This window comes from Zootoca vivipara, chromosome 3 (genome assembly GCF_965207765.1).
Source record: "Zootoca vivipara chromosome 3, rZooViv2.hap1.1, whole genome shotgun sequence".
In the NCBI taxonomy this organism is placed as follows: Eukaryota; Metazoa; Chordata; class Lepidosauria; order Squamata; family Lacertidae; genus Zootoca; species Zootoca vivipara.
The window spans coordinates 108,045,335-108,062,511 of record NC_142586.1 but is presented as its reverse complement, the minus strand read 5'-3'; the positions used below and the strand labels follow the sequence as shown (position 1 = coordinate 108,062,511).

General features: G+C 42.7%; 1 protein-coding gene across 7 annotated transcripts in view; it reads left to right on the top strand.

The window, feature by feature from the left end:
- The first annotated feature begins 1,578 nt into the window (after positions 1-1,578).
- The window catches only part of PSME4 (proteasome activator subunit 4), an 83,262-nt gene continuing 67,663 nt past the window's right edge, over positions 1,579-17,177 (top strand). For 5 of the 7 annotated variants that reach the window (XR_015949182.1, XR_015949183.1, XR_015949181.1 and 2 more), the window contains exons 1-4: positions 1,593-2,050; positions 12,526-12,666; positions 13,512-13,628; positions 15,326-15,385. Coding sequence is in view for 4 of the 7 variants with exons in the window: in XM_088666857.1 (XP_088522983.1) it covers positions 1,818-2,050; positions 12,526-12,666; positions 13,512-13,628; positions 15,326-15,385 (551 nt within the window). In the remaining 3 variants the exon portion in view is untranslated. Of the gene's footprint in view, positions 2,051-12,525; positions 12,667-13,511; positions 13,629-15,325; positions 15,386-17,177 lie in introns of all 7 variants that reach the window. The other 2 variants (XM_060273130.2, XM_060273131.2) reach the window with 2 other exon arrangements.

The window sequence follows — 17,177 nt, the reverse complement described above, 5'->3', positions numbered from 1 at the left end:
ATGTGCGTGTGAAAGGTTATTGTTTTCATTTGCTACTATGATGTGTACTTCTTATGCTTTTATGCTGTAAACTGCCCTGCGATCCATGCATGAAGGGCGGGATAGAAATTTTGTATGTAATAAATAATAAGGGGAGTGTGTGTAGGTCTATGTGTGTGTAGAAATTTTTTTAAATGAATAACAAAATGAGATTTTCCCACAGAGACGGCTGTGGTGCAGACTGTGAGGTTAACAACAACAACAACAACACAGTAATAATAGTTGTTGTGTTTAAAATATTATTATTATTAAATTATAACAACAGCAACACAGTAATAATAGTTGTTGTTAGGTTTAGAATCATAGAATCGTAGAGTTGGAAGAGGCCACAAGGGCCATCCAGTCCAACCCCCTGCTAAGCAGGAAACACCATCAAGGTATTATTGACATATGACTGTCAAGCCTCTGCTTAAAGACCTCCAAAGAAGGAGACTCCACCACACTCCTTGGTAGCAAATTCCACTGCCGAACAGCTCTTACTGTCAGGAAGTTCTTCCTAATGTTTAGGTGGAATCTTCTTTCTTGTAGTTTGAATCCATTGCTCCGTGTCCGCTTCTCTGGAGCAGCAGAAAACAACCTTTCTCCCTCCTCTATATGGCATCCTTTTATATATTTGATCATGACTTTACATTTCTCCTTGTTAAAATTCATCTTGTTTGCTTTGGCCCAGTTCTCTAACCTGTTAAGGTCATTTTGAAGTGTGATCCTGTCCTCTGGGGTATTAGCCACCGCTTCCAATTTGGAGTCACCTGCAAACTTGCTCAGGATGCCCTCAAGCCCATCATCCAAGTCATTGATAAAGATGTTGAATAAGACTGGGCCCAAGACAGAACCCTGTGGCACCCCACTAGTCACTACTCTCCAGGATGAGGAGGAGCCATTGAGGAGGAACCCCTTTGGGTTCGGTCAGTAAGCCAGTTACAAATCCACTGAATGGTAGCATTGTCTAGCCCACATTTTACCAGCTTCTTTACAAGAATATCATGGGGCACCTTGTCAAAGGCCTTGCTGAAATCAAGATAGGCTACATCCACAGCGTTCCCTTCATCTACCAGGCTTGTAATTCTGTCAAAAAATGAAATCAGATTAGTCTGACATGACTTATTTTTCAGATACCCATGCTGACTTTTAGTGATCACAGCGTTTCTTTCTTTCTTTCTTAATGATCTGGTTTAAAATGTTGTTATTAAAAAGGCCAATTATTATTATTATTATTATTATTATTATTATTATTATTATTATTATTATTATTATTATTATTATTATTATTATTGATTTCTATTATTATTCTTAAAGCCCCCTCCGTTGCCTGCTCTGCTTCCCGCCCCCTCAGCGAAGGCCCCTCGCGCTCAGCCTCCTCTTCGCGGTTCCCCCTCAGGCGCTGCATCCAATCAGCCGCCGCCCTCCCCGCGCCCCGCCCCCCGCGCGCTCCTTCTCCCCGAGCCCCCCTCCCTCCCGCCAGCGCCGCCTTCCCTCCCCCTCCTCCCCCTCCCCACAGCGGAAGTGACCTCGGCGCCTCCCTCCTCCCCTCCTCCCTCCCTGCCATCAGTGCCTGGCGGCGGAGGCCGGCGCTGGTTGCCTCGTTCGCTCCGCCGCTTCGTCACCAGGCGCCGCTGTGTGACAGACGCCCCAGGGAGCCGAGCGAGTTCGGTGGCCGGAGGAGCAGAGGCAGCAGGAGGAGAGGCCCTCTCGGGGGGCAGCGCCGGCGGCTGAGGGGGGAAAGGGGCGTCGGAGAGGGCGAAGAGAGCGAAGAAGGGGCGAGGCGGCCGGCCGGGGCCATGGCCGGCGGCGCTGCGGCCGGGCCGCCGCCTCCTCCGCCTCCTCTTCTTCTTTCTCCGCCGCCGCCGCCGCCTCAGAAGGAGCTGGTTTACAACAAGCTGCTGCCCTATGGCGACAAGCTGGAGGCCGAGGCCGGCCGCCTCCTCTCCCGCATCAAGCTCAACCTCAGCTGGGCCGTGCAGCTCCAGGAGCTCTGGCCCGGAGGCCTCTTCTGGAGCAGGAAGCTCTCCACGTGAGTGGGGCCAAGGGTTGCGTGTTGGGGTGGGGAGGATCATTGGGGGGTGTCTGTATCTCCCTCCCCCACCCCATCATATTAAGTTTCAACATTTTCAACAGTCAAAACACACATTCGCCTCTTAATTTTGTCGACTCCCCCCCCCCGGGAGTTATTGTTTCTCCCCTTCTGCTGAGCCCTATCTTGTAGCTATCAAATCAGAACCGCAATATTTATTATTGGGGTTTCTTTTTTGGTGGTGGGGAGGACCGTCTAGGTCAGGACGCTCAGGGAGGGAGGGGGTGTTGCAGTGCAGTCCAGCCCTTTCCTCCAACTATTTCTCCGTGGGCTTTGCCGGTGTTTCGTGTAAGAAACACCCCCCCCTTCGGGGTTTGGGGAAACAAATGCCTCCCATTTACACCCACCCATAAAGCAGGCTTTATGTTGTGGGGTGGGGGGGGGAGAGAACCCTAGTTAGATAAGTATTTTTCTTTATTTACTTGGTTGCCCCCCCTTCCTCGGCTAGACCCATGTACCCACCCACCTTTTTTTTTTTTTTTACAAAAAGGGAAGCCTCTGTTCTTCCTCTTCTCTCTCCCTGAGGCTGGGAGGTCAGCCTAGGGGTGGCACTTCGTCCTCACCCTACCTCAGGCAACCTGGAGTGGGGAGGGAAAAGGGGAGAGCACCACCATTTGTAATCTGGAGATTTAGGAAACGCCGTAAATATGTCTTAATGAACCACAAGAACAGTTGCTATAATTAATAGCTGGAAGGAACCAGGCAGGCGGTTTTGAGTTGGGTTTCTAGGGAGTTAAGCCCCCCCCCCCGGCAATTGCATTGGGATTTAACCTTCCCATGGAAAAGAAATAGGTTCTGGATTGTAGACAAAAGAGCCCTGTGGTGCTTGGAAACCTAACAGCCACCCGGTGTTTCCCTGGTGTTCATGTTTCGCTTTGTTGGGAGGGCATAGCAGCAGTGTGTCAGTTGTACTCAGAGTAATATGGATGTCTCTCTCCCCTCCACCCCAAATGAGGGTAGCAGGGTTTGGTGGGGTATGCATTCTTCTGAGATTTAGTTCCTCTGTTTTGTTCCCATTGTGCTCTGTTAAGTGACAGGACCACAAATATTGTGAGAGGGTGTAAGGTATTTAGCCTGCCTTGTGTCTGAAGTGTCAGGGCAGGTAAGAACACATAAAGCAATTAAGTCATCAAAACACATGCAGAGAAAACATCCTACCTGTCCTTAACAAACTTTTTGGGTGCCTCAGGGTAACTGTGAGTGGTGCAGCCTGAAGAATCTGCCAGTGATCGGTAAAATGATGTTTGATTCTCCCTTCTCTGGAAGTTCCACTTTGTTGGGCATCCTTTGATTTGTGGCTTAAGGCACACCGTATCCGGTCCTCCAGTCGCCCCCCCCCCCCCAATACAGAAGGTAGATATTTTTAAAATGGGAGGTGAATAAACACTGCATTAACTCCTTACCTATGTCAGTTTCTGGTAGCAAAGATACAGTACATTTAAGGCCCCGGATATTTCAAAAAGCCATTTCTTTCAAATCTGGTGCCTGTGGATAATGGGCAACTGGCCTCTGTTTGGGGCAGTGTCTGGTGGCACCCAGGTTCTACACTTCCCTGGATATAGGAGTAGCCCGTGCTACTCCTTTTACATTCAGCAACTTAGTTCTATGCCACGTGTCTACCATTGTCTGCTGCTGTCTGCATGACTCCAGCTTCCCCAAGGCTTTGTCTGGCACTATTTTTGTAAGTGTCATGATCAGCAGGGGGCTTGGTTGGGCTTTGAGTGTTTGTAAGATTGCAGCTTTGCTTTTGAAGGAGATCTCCTGACTGGGGCATGTGCTTCTGGGGACCTTTTTTTAGGAATGAGCAGCCACCCCTTCTGTTTGTGAACCTCCTGTGTGGGCTTGTGTTTGGGAAGTGTCATCTTTCAAGGCTGCATGAGTCTTGGACTTTGGGAAGAGGGAGGGTTTTTTTTGCTTTAGTGATCATAGTTGGTCCCTGAGCTTTCTACTTATGCAGCTATAAATCATACGCAGCTCATTACTCCTAAAAATAGTTTATCATTCTTTGTTGCCAAAACTAGTGCATAGGTTTTGTTCAGTGACTTCATAAGCTACTTGCAACTGTCCTTGCCTTTTTAAACTAGATTACAAAATAGCATTTGCATTTAGTCCAAAACAAGCACTGCATTTCACTTTCACAGTTCAAAGCCTAGGTAGTAACTTGCAGAGTTTAATCTCTTACTCATCTCACATAACGTTTGTTCATACTGCTGTGTCAGCAAAGGAAAAAGAAAAGTGTGTTTTGAGCTGGACAAGGGCAAAAGCACCAACTTCCAGTTCAAGGACTTTTTTGTCTTCTGGGGCACTGATAAAATGTTTTTGCCTTGTCATTATGCTGTCCCTACAGAGAAATATTAAAAGCGAAGCTGTGTTAGTCTGTAGCAGTTTCTTTCCTTGCTGCTATAGCATCTTGGAGGGGTGACTTTGGAATACTGTACATATCTTGCTTTCTCTAGTAGATGAATGTAACAGACTCGACTACAAAAACTGATGCTGCAGCAAACCAGTTAATTGTCAAGGTGGTAATATATCTTTTAAGCACCCAAACCACAGCTTGGAATGCAATCAATAAAGTAAGACTAAAGTGATGGACATACCCAAAGGCTTAAAATCTAACAAAGGTACCACAGCACTTTCTGCCACTTCATTTCTAGACCTAATCTCTTTCTAATACCGGTAGTGACTTAAAATAAAATGGACTATGAGGATATATTTCATTAACATTTCACACTACTAAATAGAGAAAATTGGGCGCAGGGTATACTAGATTGCCTGTTTTGAATCCGTTTGTGCTATTACATATTTTTCAAAAATAATGTAAAGAGCAGGTGTTGACAGCAAGCAAACTTTCAGTATTGCGCCTATAGCACACTCAACAAACCTGGTACACCTGGAACTGGGTGTGGAGAGTGCAGCTGAATGGGACACAGTTGTGGGTAGCCTGAGGATGTGCCATCCACCTTTGGACTTGCCCATAAAAAGCAAGTCTTGGGTAAGAGACTAGGGTGATGCCTGCTGTTTCCAGGAACTCTTCTCATTGTGAGACTCTTATGGGGACAGTAATCTGAGAATTTGTTTGAGCTCTGGCTGAGAACCCAGAGGCTGAGAGGGAGGGTGTGTCGGAAGTAAAATGAATTGATAATGGAACATTTTAATATGCAACTCAGTTTTTGTCATATTTTGTTTATATTGTTGTTCCTTCAGGTTTTTTGTACACTGCTTAGATATATTTTAAATATATTAAGTGGTATAGAAATTAATCAATAATCAGTCATACAATAAAAAAGTTAGTGCCTTTCATTGAGCCTTAAAATTACTTGCTTATGTTTAGACATGCTGAGGTCAGCTGTTCAATGGAAATGGTTTCCAGTTTGTGGTATCTTTGTATGTTTCAACAATGTTTATGTTTTCTGCTTATTTTTAGAATGTTCAAAACAGCTTACAGAGGTCTTTTAGTGTTCCCCTATAAGGGCTGTGTCTCAGTCCACACTAACATAGCTTAACAATGCTACAGCATTGGTTGCTCTTAGACTATTCATTGCCAAAAGGCATTCTGATTGTTTTAATGTATTTTTTAATAGAACTATCTTGCTGGGACACCTCAGGTAGTAGAGCATGAGACTCTTAATCTCAGAGTCGTGGGTTCAAGCCATATGTTGGGCAAAAGATTCTTGCATTGGAGGGACTAGATGACCCTTGTGGTCCCTTCCAGCTCTACAGTTCTTTGATTTTATAATTAAACTGAGGCATCCTAGTGTGTGAAGGGAAGAGTAGCCAACCGTGTGCAGGGGAATGAAGCTTGTTCATATGCCATCTTATTAAGATGAGATATGAGTGTTCAAATACAGCAATTAAGAATCACCCTGCTACTGCATACATAGTGTCCTCCTGAGTTTTAGTTTAAAAATTTATACCTCATTTTTCTCTTACAGACTTAAGGTGACCTATAATAAATACAGTATTGTAAATGCGGACTTTGTGATATAAATTCATACTTCAAAATTCTTATTTTGGTACTCCATTTAGTACTTATTCTTTATTTGCCTTTAAAAGGTAAAGGTAAAGGGATCCCTGACCATTAGGTCCAGTTGTGACCGACTCTGGGGTTGCGGTGCTCATCTCGCATTATTGGCCGAGGGAGCTGGCGTACAGCTTCCAGGTCATGTGGCCAGCATGACAAAGCCGCTTCTGGCGAACCAGAGCAGCACACGGAAATGCCGTTTACCTTCCTGCTTGGAGCGGTACCTATTTATCTACTTGCACTTTGACATGCTATCGAACTGCTATGTTGGCAGGAGCTGGGACCAAGCAACTTAATTTGCTTTGGTCCAAGTGCCACCAGAGAATTATGAGTCTGATCTTCCCAGTTTCATGTGCAGGTCACGTGTTTTGTTAGGGACCAGGAATACCATTAGACATTTCATTACTGTTACAGATGATGCAGCAAAACTGCATCAGAGGAATGAAAGATACTGTACTTCCAATGTTCCCCATATGCCTGGAGACAACAGTCCATAGGGCATTGCTGTTGTTGATGATGTTCTTCTAGCAGCTGGTTGAAAATCTCGTTAGAGATAGGATAGTTGTTGAAGCCTCAATGGCATGGCTGTGGCTCCTTGCTTCCCCAGGCTCAGCTGGATTTAGCTCTTAGCTTGGTTGGCGAAGAGAGTCAGTGCGGGAACAGCAGTCCTCCAGGCCCTCACACTTGACATATTGGTGATCCAGATCTGTTTCTTAGTCACACCAGAGTGTAATGGAACTTGGGGAACTGGCAATGTACATTAGTAAAAAAAAAATTTTGGGGAGCGGGGTGGGGTTGTTTGGCAGAATACCAATCTGCCTTTTGCATCATTGGAAGTGACTTTGTTTACTAGAAAAGATTCTTAGATAGGATTACTTCAGTAGATATAACATGACTCACATGATTGCCTTACAAGACATCTTGAACTTGAGTAGACATAGTGTGACACTGTTTTTCCTTTAACCATCTGCTGCTCCCTCAGTGTTGTTTACAGTGAGGCCTGTTTTCATTCTAGTAGGAGTTATGTGGTAATGCTGTCAAAACATGTTGCCTAACAAAATAATCAGGGTTCTGAAAAGCCATGTGATTTTAGAAGACAGCAGAACCTGCTAGTTTTAACCCTTTGCAGTGTATTATGGTAGTATATGACTTGTCATTCTGTTTCTATGGATGATGTTAGTATGAAGTAATGGAATGATCAAGCACTATGGCTTGGTATGTTATGTTTGGGAAATATATCCATCTCCGTATCCTGCATCCAGTAGTGCAGGCTTCCTCAAACTCAGCCCTCCAGATGTTTTGAGACTACAATTCCCATCATCCCTGACCACAGGTCCTGCTAGTTAGGGATCATGGGAGTTGTAGGTGAAAAACACCTGGAGGGCCGAGTTTGAGGAAGCTTGCAGTAGTGGCTAGATCCAGATGTTTTAAGAGCTCTGTTTTTCATAGTCCATTGCAAGATGTTTGTAATTTAATGTTTACAAACTCCATGTCATGATGATCAGAGTCCTGGCAGGTATACTACCTAATAGTTGTTTATAATCTGAAACAAGTGGCGGCTCTATGACTTAATAAAATCGTAATACAGCATAGTTTTCATAGATCAGACTCTTTCTTCAGATTTATTTATTAGATTTAGTTTTTATAATGCCTAGTTTAAATAATTTACAATGTTTCTGTTTATTTCATAAAATGTATACAACACTTGATTGTAAAAAACCTCCACCTTCTTTCTGTCCATGGCCAGATTTCCTTGTGGGCAATCTGTCAGAAGTTGCTTGCATCACTGGGTGGGGCCAAAGGCATTAGCGGATGGGGTCACCCTTTTCTCTCCCTCTTCTATCCAGGAAGCTGACAGAGGAAGTAGCAGATCACTCCTGACAAAATGTGTGAAGTAATTGCTTGTAGATGGCTTTTGAAATTAATTAGCCACTGCATGGCAGTAAACCCAGAGCCCCGCATGCTGCTCACCCCTGGTCTAGAGGGTGAAGAAGTTTAAGAACTATCATTTGAGAGGGCATGCTTCAAAATTAAAAGGGGAAATCATGGCTAGGAAATCAAAAGTGACATGCACTGTGCTTCATGAAGGTTGAACTTGCATTTGGAAACTATTCAAACTTGCTCCTCCAGTTCACCATTTGGTGTGTCATGATAAAGAGCAGGAAATAACTGCCTTGAGGGAACAGCAATTTGATGGCATACTTGAACACTGACTCTTCTGTTCCACACCCTAGTGCAAGGGCACATGGCTTGTTCAGCACTGAAGTGCTCCGGGGAAATAGTAGCTAGAGGGCTGCTGCTAATCTACACCTTCTGTATAATAGAGGATACTGAGCAACAGTACGCTGAGCCATAATGTTATTATGAAGTATTGTCTGTAATATAAAACAAAATTGAGTGAGCACTTGAAGAATTGAAGATAATGGGCAGTATCCAACTAACACATCCCATCAGTGCAAGGATTTACACATGTGCAATAGAACTTCCACACCTGCTTCCAGGTGTGTGCCCCGCACCCTCTCCAAATCTGCTCTAGGTTTTAGGCCTCTAACCCTTCACATTTTGGGGTCATAGATGATTGCAAAGGTTTATAAATATATGTAAGCCTTTAAACATACAGCAAGGGGTGAAAGTATTTGATCCCCTGCTAAATTTGCCCGTTTGCCTCCTCATGAAGAAATGACCAGTCCATAATTTTAATGGTAGGTTTATTGTAGCTGTGAGAGACAGAATAACAACAGGGGAAAAACCCAGAAACCCAGAAAACAAAAGTCAGAGATTGATGTGCATTATAATGAGTGAAATAAGTATCTGATCCCCTATCAACCAGCCAGATGTCAGGCTACCTGGTATCTTCACTGTATGAAGTACAGAATATGAATATTGAACAAGGAGAACTATTAGTCGAAACCTTATGAATATATGTTCAGCACCGGTGATGCTGTGACCAAGCTATGTGCATCTCTCCAATCTCCCCTAATTTAAAATAGCTGATGTTTAAAATTATGGCTGAAGAATGCTGGCTGTCCAGGAAAACAGCAGAGTCAGCCACTGTTGTCTCACAAATCACGGTTGTAATTTGCAAGACTAAGAGGTTTATAGCACTGGCAGCTTCACAGTTTTGCTGAAAATATAAAGATAGGTTACCGTTTTTTTTTTTGTTTTTTTTTTGTTTGTTGTTTTTTTTGTATTCTGTAAAATTAATAAAAAGTATGTTTAAAAAAAAAAGAGAGAATGAAAAGCCATTAATGATGGCTTTAAAAGAATGGTTCTCATACCTATGGTAAGATAAATTACCATGTTTACAATATCCTTAAATAAGTTTCTTAATTGTGATATCATATTGGGAGTACTGTATTAGTTTCTGAGCTCTGGGAATTTCTCTGGTACTGTGTGAAGAAAGTTAAAAATAAAGCAAAGTATTCAGCTTGAATAGTTAACAATTGAATGGATTTTAAGCAATCAAAGCAAGTAGCTAAATATTTTACATAAAAAGTACAAATGGAACCACCCACCTGTTACTATGATGTCATAGTGATAGCAGGTGATTGACAGCTCTCAAAATTGGTCGCCATAACTACTGATCATTGAGCAACCTCCTTTGAAGATGCCCTTTCAGCACCAACCACTGGATTGGTGCTAGGAGTGTGCTGCCAAAGATGCTCCCTTTAAACCAGGGTCAGCAAACTTTTCAGCAGGGGTCTACTATTCCTCAGACCTTGTGGGGGGCCAGACTATATATTTTTTTTGGGGGGGGAGGAAATGAACGAATTCCTATGCCCCACAAATAACCCAGTGATGCACCTATCTATCTATCTATCTATCATCTATCTATCTATCTATCTATCTATCTATCTAAATGTTCCCACTGCGTGCGTGGATGAAACAGCCTTTCACCGTAACCGCTGAACTGAATTGCATCAAATTAGGACAAAGCGTACCTTGCCCATCAGGGAGGGATCAGGCATAAATTTTCCCAAAAAAGCACACCTTTCATACCTAAAATAATGATTAAACACAAAAAGTGGCGCACAAATTATACATCACCAGCAGAAGCTCTGAAGACTCCAGCAGCATCCAATAGAAAGGCAGATCACACGCTGTCACCAGCAAAAGCTTTGAAGGGCGGCGCCAAATAAAGATGTCATCAACCGAGCAACTGAAACCACCAAGGCAGCCATTACCAGACAACCCACAGAGTCAGGCCAGGGCCATGGAATGGAGACACAGGGCGGAGGCCTCGGCTCGCATTTAAATACTAGCCCAAGCCAAGGCCGACAGACTAGGCCTCACCTCTACTTTAAAGCCTACAAACTAGGGCTCTGCTCTACTTTACAAACTAGGCTTCGGCCCTACTTTATAGACTAGGCCTCAGCTCTAAATTACAGCCCACAGACTAGGCCTCGGCTCCACTTAACAGACTAGGCCTCAGCTCTACAGCCCTTTAAATACTATCCCGAATGGAGCCCTGGGTGGGGGGGGGAGGGTTCCAAATAGGTCATGGGCTGACGTAGCGTGGGGGAGCCACAGGGTGGGTGGGGGGCAGGATACCTCATGGGTCGCTACAGGATGGGAGTAAACACAGGGATGAGGCACAACCACGGGGGGGGGGAGGAAAAAACACATAGTCCAGGGGGAAATGGACACATCCTCCCCCTTTCCTGGGAAACATTGACCATGAGCATAGCTGTCAAGTTTTCCCTTTTCTCACGAGGAAGCCTATTCAGCATAAGGGAATTTCCCTTAAAAAAAGGGAGAACTTGACAGCTATGACCCTGAGTCAGGCACAGCAACGCGTCATGGATCGTCACAGGGTGGGGGCAGCCACAGGGATAACCCACAGCAATGCGTGGGAGGGTCAACTAATTTTAAATAAAAGCACACATTCTACTCTTGTAAAAAATACCAGGCAGGCCCCACAAATAACCCAGAGATGCATTTTAAATAAAAGGGCACATTCTATTCATGTAAAAACACGCTGATTCCTGTACCGTCCGCGGGCTGGATTGAGAAGGCAATTGGGCCGGATCCGGCCTCTGGGCCTTGGTTTGCCTACCCATGCTTTAAACCAGGCATATCCAAACTGCAGCCTTCCAGATGTTTTGGCCTACAACTCCCATGATCCCTAGCTAACAGGACCAGTGGTCGGGGAAGATGGGAATTGTAGTCCAAAACATCTGGAGGGCCGAAGATTGTGGATGCCTGCTTTAAACCAATGAACAGTTAAGGAGAGTCCCTTTGCAGTTGCTGCAGAGGGGGGAAATGTTCCTAAAACTGGAGTATTTTTCCTTCTGAAGAGAAAGCAGCTATGAATGGCTTCCTTTAGAATCTGTTTATTATTGTATGCTTTGAAAGTGCCCTGCAGTGGTGTTTGCAAGCCTTGTGGTCATGAACTCATTGCAGGGTTTGCAAAGTGCCTCGTGCAGAATCTCTGCAAAACCCCTTTTGTCCAAGCTACCCCATACTAGATATTTTACATGGTGGCAGGTGTTGGGCAGGTGGATATGGCTTTATTATCATTATCTTTAACATTATTATCATTTATTTAGTTAATATGTATACCACCCGTCAGGGCAGTTCACAATATAGAATTACAGAATGAGAACACACAATGAATAAAAAGACAAAAACAAACCAATAACCCCCACATACCATAAACACACTCCTTCAGAGGGAGTGTAACCCCATCAAGAGCAGGCGGCCTCCAATCCATCCAGTCCAGGGAACTGCCCACTAACAGTGCCTCAGTGCTTATTTGGATTGAGCTTCAGTTTGCTGGCTCTCATCCAATCCATCACCGAGGAAAGACAACACTCCAGCACATCTCCTGCTACACCTGCAGATGTAAAGGAGAAGTAGAGCTGTGTGCCATCAGCATATTGCTTACAGCATATGCCAAAACTCTGGATGAGCACGGTCAGTGCTTTCCTGTAGAGGTTAACGTATGGGGATAAAATTGAACCCTGAGGAACCCCACATTGAAGGCTCCACAGGGCCAAAGTGCACTCCCATGCATTACCCTCTGGAAATGACCACCCAGCCACCACTAGGCAGTGCCACCCACCCCTAACTCAGACAGTTGCTCCAGCAGGATACCATAGTTGACGGTACCAGAAGTTGCCAAGCCTTTTCAGTGGTGGCACACAGCATTTGGAATGCCTGCCTCAGGGAGGCTCACCTATTATTCAATCCAATGTCTCTGCACCTTTTTATTTGCCCAAGCCTTTCAGGATGTTTTGAAAACATTGGCTTTTGTTGTATTTTTCTGCTGTGCTATATGTACATGTTGTCTTGATACTTATATTTTTATCTTCCAAGAGAGCTTGTTTGTTGAAGGGTGGCATATTTAAGTAAATAAATGTTTTTCCTCATTATGTATTTCTTCTTCTTCAAGGTATCTCCGGCTCTATGGGAGAAAGTTTAGCAAAGAAGACCATGTCCTTTTTATCAAGCTCTTGTATGAGCTAGTAACTATTCCAAAGTTGGAGATCAGCATGATGCAAGGTTTTGCACGTCTTTTGATAAACCTGCTGAAGTAAGTTACCATTTTCACTGCTCCTCTGTAACGGAAGTATCTTAATGTCCTGTGGAAGAGTAAATAGCTGACTTTGAGGCTGAAGACAAGCCGTTTTAGTTAAATGGGCCCAAAATTTGGATTGGCTTTTGTTGGGGGCTTGTGTCTTTCATCATGCTGGATTTTGAAGGTACTCAGAAGTGTCAAAAATCCAGCATGATAGCAGGTGCCCCTGCCCTTTCCCTATGTCTGGCAGAAGGAGGGGTGCTGATTCCTGAACTCGCTCAGTCCTGCTGCTTCAAAGTGCATTTGAGGCCCAACACAAGGTCCAACGCCATTTCTCACTTTTTTACTCAGCACTTTAAAAGAGGGGCTCACTTCTGGCAAGCACATTTGTCACCTCCCCCAAAACAAACTGGCTTGGTTAATGTAGCACTGAATTAACATTGGCCATAATCTCAGCTAAGGTTAAGAGTGACCTGTACATGTGCCTTCCCTTCTGACACGTAAATTCCCTTCCCTGCCACTTGTAAACTATGGTTAAGCATTCTATCAGCACAAACAAACAATAGTTTCACTTCAAACAGAATTTGTTAACTTCGATTCAAATCTGGTTTCAAATTCCTATTAAGAGAAAAACCTGGTTTAGTTTAGTTTAGTTAACATCTAAACTATTGCTTCAACTTTGTCTAAAAAATGTCCCAGGGATAATTTTCTTGGCATGTTATGGATTATTAGGAAGCTGTGTGAAAGGGGTGATGACTAAAGCAAAATTGCAGCCAGACTTTCTGCTGTGCTATTTTTGGGTATGAAAGATGCATCCACTTGTAATTAATCATTAATCTTAAACTGCTTTTTTAACTTAGGAAAAAAGAACTTCTTTCAAGGGATGACTTAGAATTGCCATGGAGGCCACTGTATGAAATGCTGGAACGGATATTGTACTCTAAGACTGAACATCTAGGATTAAATTGGTTTCCAAAGTAAGATTTTTGTTTTAGTTTTAAAAATGTGAGATAGAACAGGTTTACCTTTTTATTTTAAACATATTTATAAGATACTAACGGGATGATGCTTTGCTGATCCTCAAGGATAACAGACAAAAAGTCAGAATTTGATTGTAGGACTAACTTGTGTAGGGACAGCTTTCGGGAACTGAATGGGTAAAGCCTAAAAACTTAAAATACCCCACCCAACAAATACTAATTTCAACTTGCTGGTTTTTCTCAGCTCTAATTGTGCAGTTTATCAAATATATTTCTTCAGTCATCGATAACAAGATTTAGACTCGTGTTTTTTGTTTTACTGTGGGTGCTCACAATGTCTTCTATTACTCATGTGCCTTTTCTAGTTTACAAACAAGTGACATTTCATGAGATGAATAATCTGACTAGTCTAAGGTTTTAGAAAATGCTGTTTGATATCTGTAAGCTGTGAGTGAAAACTGGCCATTCACAAACAGAAAACAACACAGTGTCACCCACTTCTGAAAGGTGGCACTGCTTTACAGACAAGCCATAGCTTAGTTGTGCTTTGCATGTGTAGTGGCCAAGTTTCAATCCATTGCCTCTCTAGTTGCCAAGGATGGCAAGATTCTCAAAGACCTTGACCTCAGGCTCTGGAGAGTTGCTGCTAGGTGGTCAGTTGATCTGACTTAACATATAAAGCACCTTATATCTGTTCACACTAAGAGAATTCTCAGCTTTAGATTATAAAGATGGAACAATAGCCAAGTGGTTAAGGGTATGATGTTCACTCAAAGAAGGCCCCCAGTTCAATAACTAGAATCTCTGGTTAGAATAAAGTCAGTGTTTCAAGTGACTTAACATTTCCAATTTGCTTCTTGAGGTCTTTTAAGGCAGGGGTGCCTAAACTGTAACTCTCCAGATTTGGATGGACTATAGATCCTATAATCCCTGACTTTTGGCCATGTTGGCTGGAGCTGATGGGAGTTGGAATCAATGACACCTGGAAGGCCACAGGTCATCCAACCCTATTTTAAATAAAGATACCAGCGGTTGAACTTTGAACTTCTTACTATGAAGCATGAACTTTTGAGTTATGTCACCTCCCCAAATTTAATCTCACACCTCAATCTGGAAAGTGAGTTGAGGTAAACTTGTGATCTTTGGTGTGCCCAGTTTGACTTCTAATCTTTGAGGAACAGATCCCCATGTATGTACTGTTAATTTCTTTCTAGTGTGCACACGCATAGGCACTAGTAGAGGAAGGTGCTTTTTTTTTTTTAAATCAAGCATGTGTTTGGAATTTGACTCATAGTTCTGTGAGCTGTGGCCAAGCTGTATTGCATCTGATGTTAAAGCACAGGGCAGGGCATTTTCAAAATGTTTTAGGTAAAAGAAGGGTTAAAGTGTGTAAATTGGAAAAGAGACCTGAGGGGGGGGGAGTAAGCCCCGCAGTAAAAATTTAAGGTTGACTAGACTAGAATTTAAAATTGTGCAGTGCGACTTTTTCTCTCATGGTGTTTTGGCAACATTGTTTAAAATACCTTATTTCATTGTTGCCCCTTCTGGTAAATTGGGAAGGATAAGTTGGAAATGAAAGAAATAGGATTGGAATCATTAGATTTGTGTGTGCCTGTTTTCTGAGTCATTTTGTTTACAATTCTACAATTTCCTTTTTCATTGTTTGTTTTTAAACCTTTCTTCTTTATGTTCAGTTCATGTCGACCAGGCTTGTCTTCACCTAAAACATTTGTGCTTAATGTTTTACATAGGTGGTAAGGACAATTATTTTTTGGTTTATTTAGTTTTGGCCGAAGCATTATCTTCTTGCATGGCCTGTTCAGTTGTAACACTTGTCACATACATGTAACTTTTTTAAAACTGAAAAAAACAAAAACAACCAATGTTAACATTACACCACAGTTTATGGGAATGTCGCACTGTATTTAAGCCTACTTGTGAGAAAATACATTCTGTGTGAAGTGGCTGAAAATATGGCTATCTGCTAATTTCTGTTGACTAGTAAATGTATTATTTAAAAGTTATTTTGAATGTAGTGCTTTAATTATTAGGCATAATTTGCACAAAGCTTAGAAATGCATGAATTTAACTTTCCACAAAGCTTGGTAGAATGCTAAAGGAGAGAGAATGATGAAGAGAGTTGGTTGAATTTTTAAAATAATTTTTGGGTTAAGACTTGCAGTGTAATTCTGTGCATTGGTTTGCTGGGTTTTATTTCCTAGTAAGTATGTTTAGGATTCCAGCCTTAAAATAAAAACATTTGACATTGTTAGAGAAGGTTCTGTAGTTTGGAAAATCTCTGTTCACGTTAACAACCAAAAACTGTTCAATCAACCTTTTTCCGGAGCCATTCCTTTTTTTATTTATCCTTAGCAAGTTTTTTCCCCCCCTACAGTACTGGGAAACCAGCAGCATTTTCCCCAGAACTCATTAACTAAACATGAAATATTTACACATTTGTTTGACATACATGGGATTAGTAATTTCCAAAGATGCAAGTTCAATTCTGGGAAATATATCTGTCAAAGTAAGTTATATATTTAAAGCATCCTTGGTAGAAAAGTGTCACTGGAGCAGAATATGGTTCTCGTCCAGCGTACTGTTTCTCACAGTGGCCAGGCAGGTGCTTCAAGGAACCCCACAACCAAGGCAAGTCATAATGGCAGGAGCCCTCCCACAGTTTTTGCCCCCCCCCAACTAGCATTCTAAGGCATACTGCCTCTGGACATGGAGGTTCCATTTCCTCCATGAATTTGCCCCATGTAAAGCCAGTTAAGCTACTGTCTATCATCACATCTTTTGGCAGTAATAAGGTATATAAAAACAATTAAAAGACTTTGGGAATCTTTGGACATTCCATTTCACTGAGTGACTATCTTGCATGAGCAGCTGTTGAGAAGAGGTATAAGCTTTTCCCTGGTAGCTTAGGGCAGAATATGTGTTCTCCTCCATTTTATCATTGTATCAACCCTGTGTGGTAGGTACTGGCCTGGGGTCACCCAAAACTTCATTGCTGAGTAGGCATTTGGACCTGGTTATCTCTGGTCCTAGTTGAGGCACCTGGAAGAATCCTCCCACCCCCTGGACTATATGCATATTTTGAAAACATTTCCATGTCCTCAGAATACTTTAGTCTAGGATTTTTGCTTATTTATATTGAACCTCACTTGCAGTTTTCTTCCCCTTTTCTCCCAGTTTGGAAAGATCAAGTTGGCTTCATCTATAAATTTGCTTATGTCACTGCTCACCTCTGACTCCAAATCACTTATCAATGTTAAATGGTGTATGACTCAGTACAGACCATCAATGCTTGCTTACCTGTCTTGTGAGATCTGTCAATTTACTCTCACCCTCTACTTCCTGTTCATCAACCAGTTATAGTTCTGACCTGTCCTCCTATCTTACGATGATTAAGTTTGTGTGGGAGTCTTTATTAAATATTTTTCAGAAGTCTAGTTATATAATGTTTTTTTGATTGCTCCAGTATTCCTGAAGGATTATCCTGACCTATAATTCTCTAGAATTTTCTTGGTTAACAATCTGGTG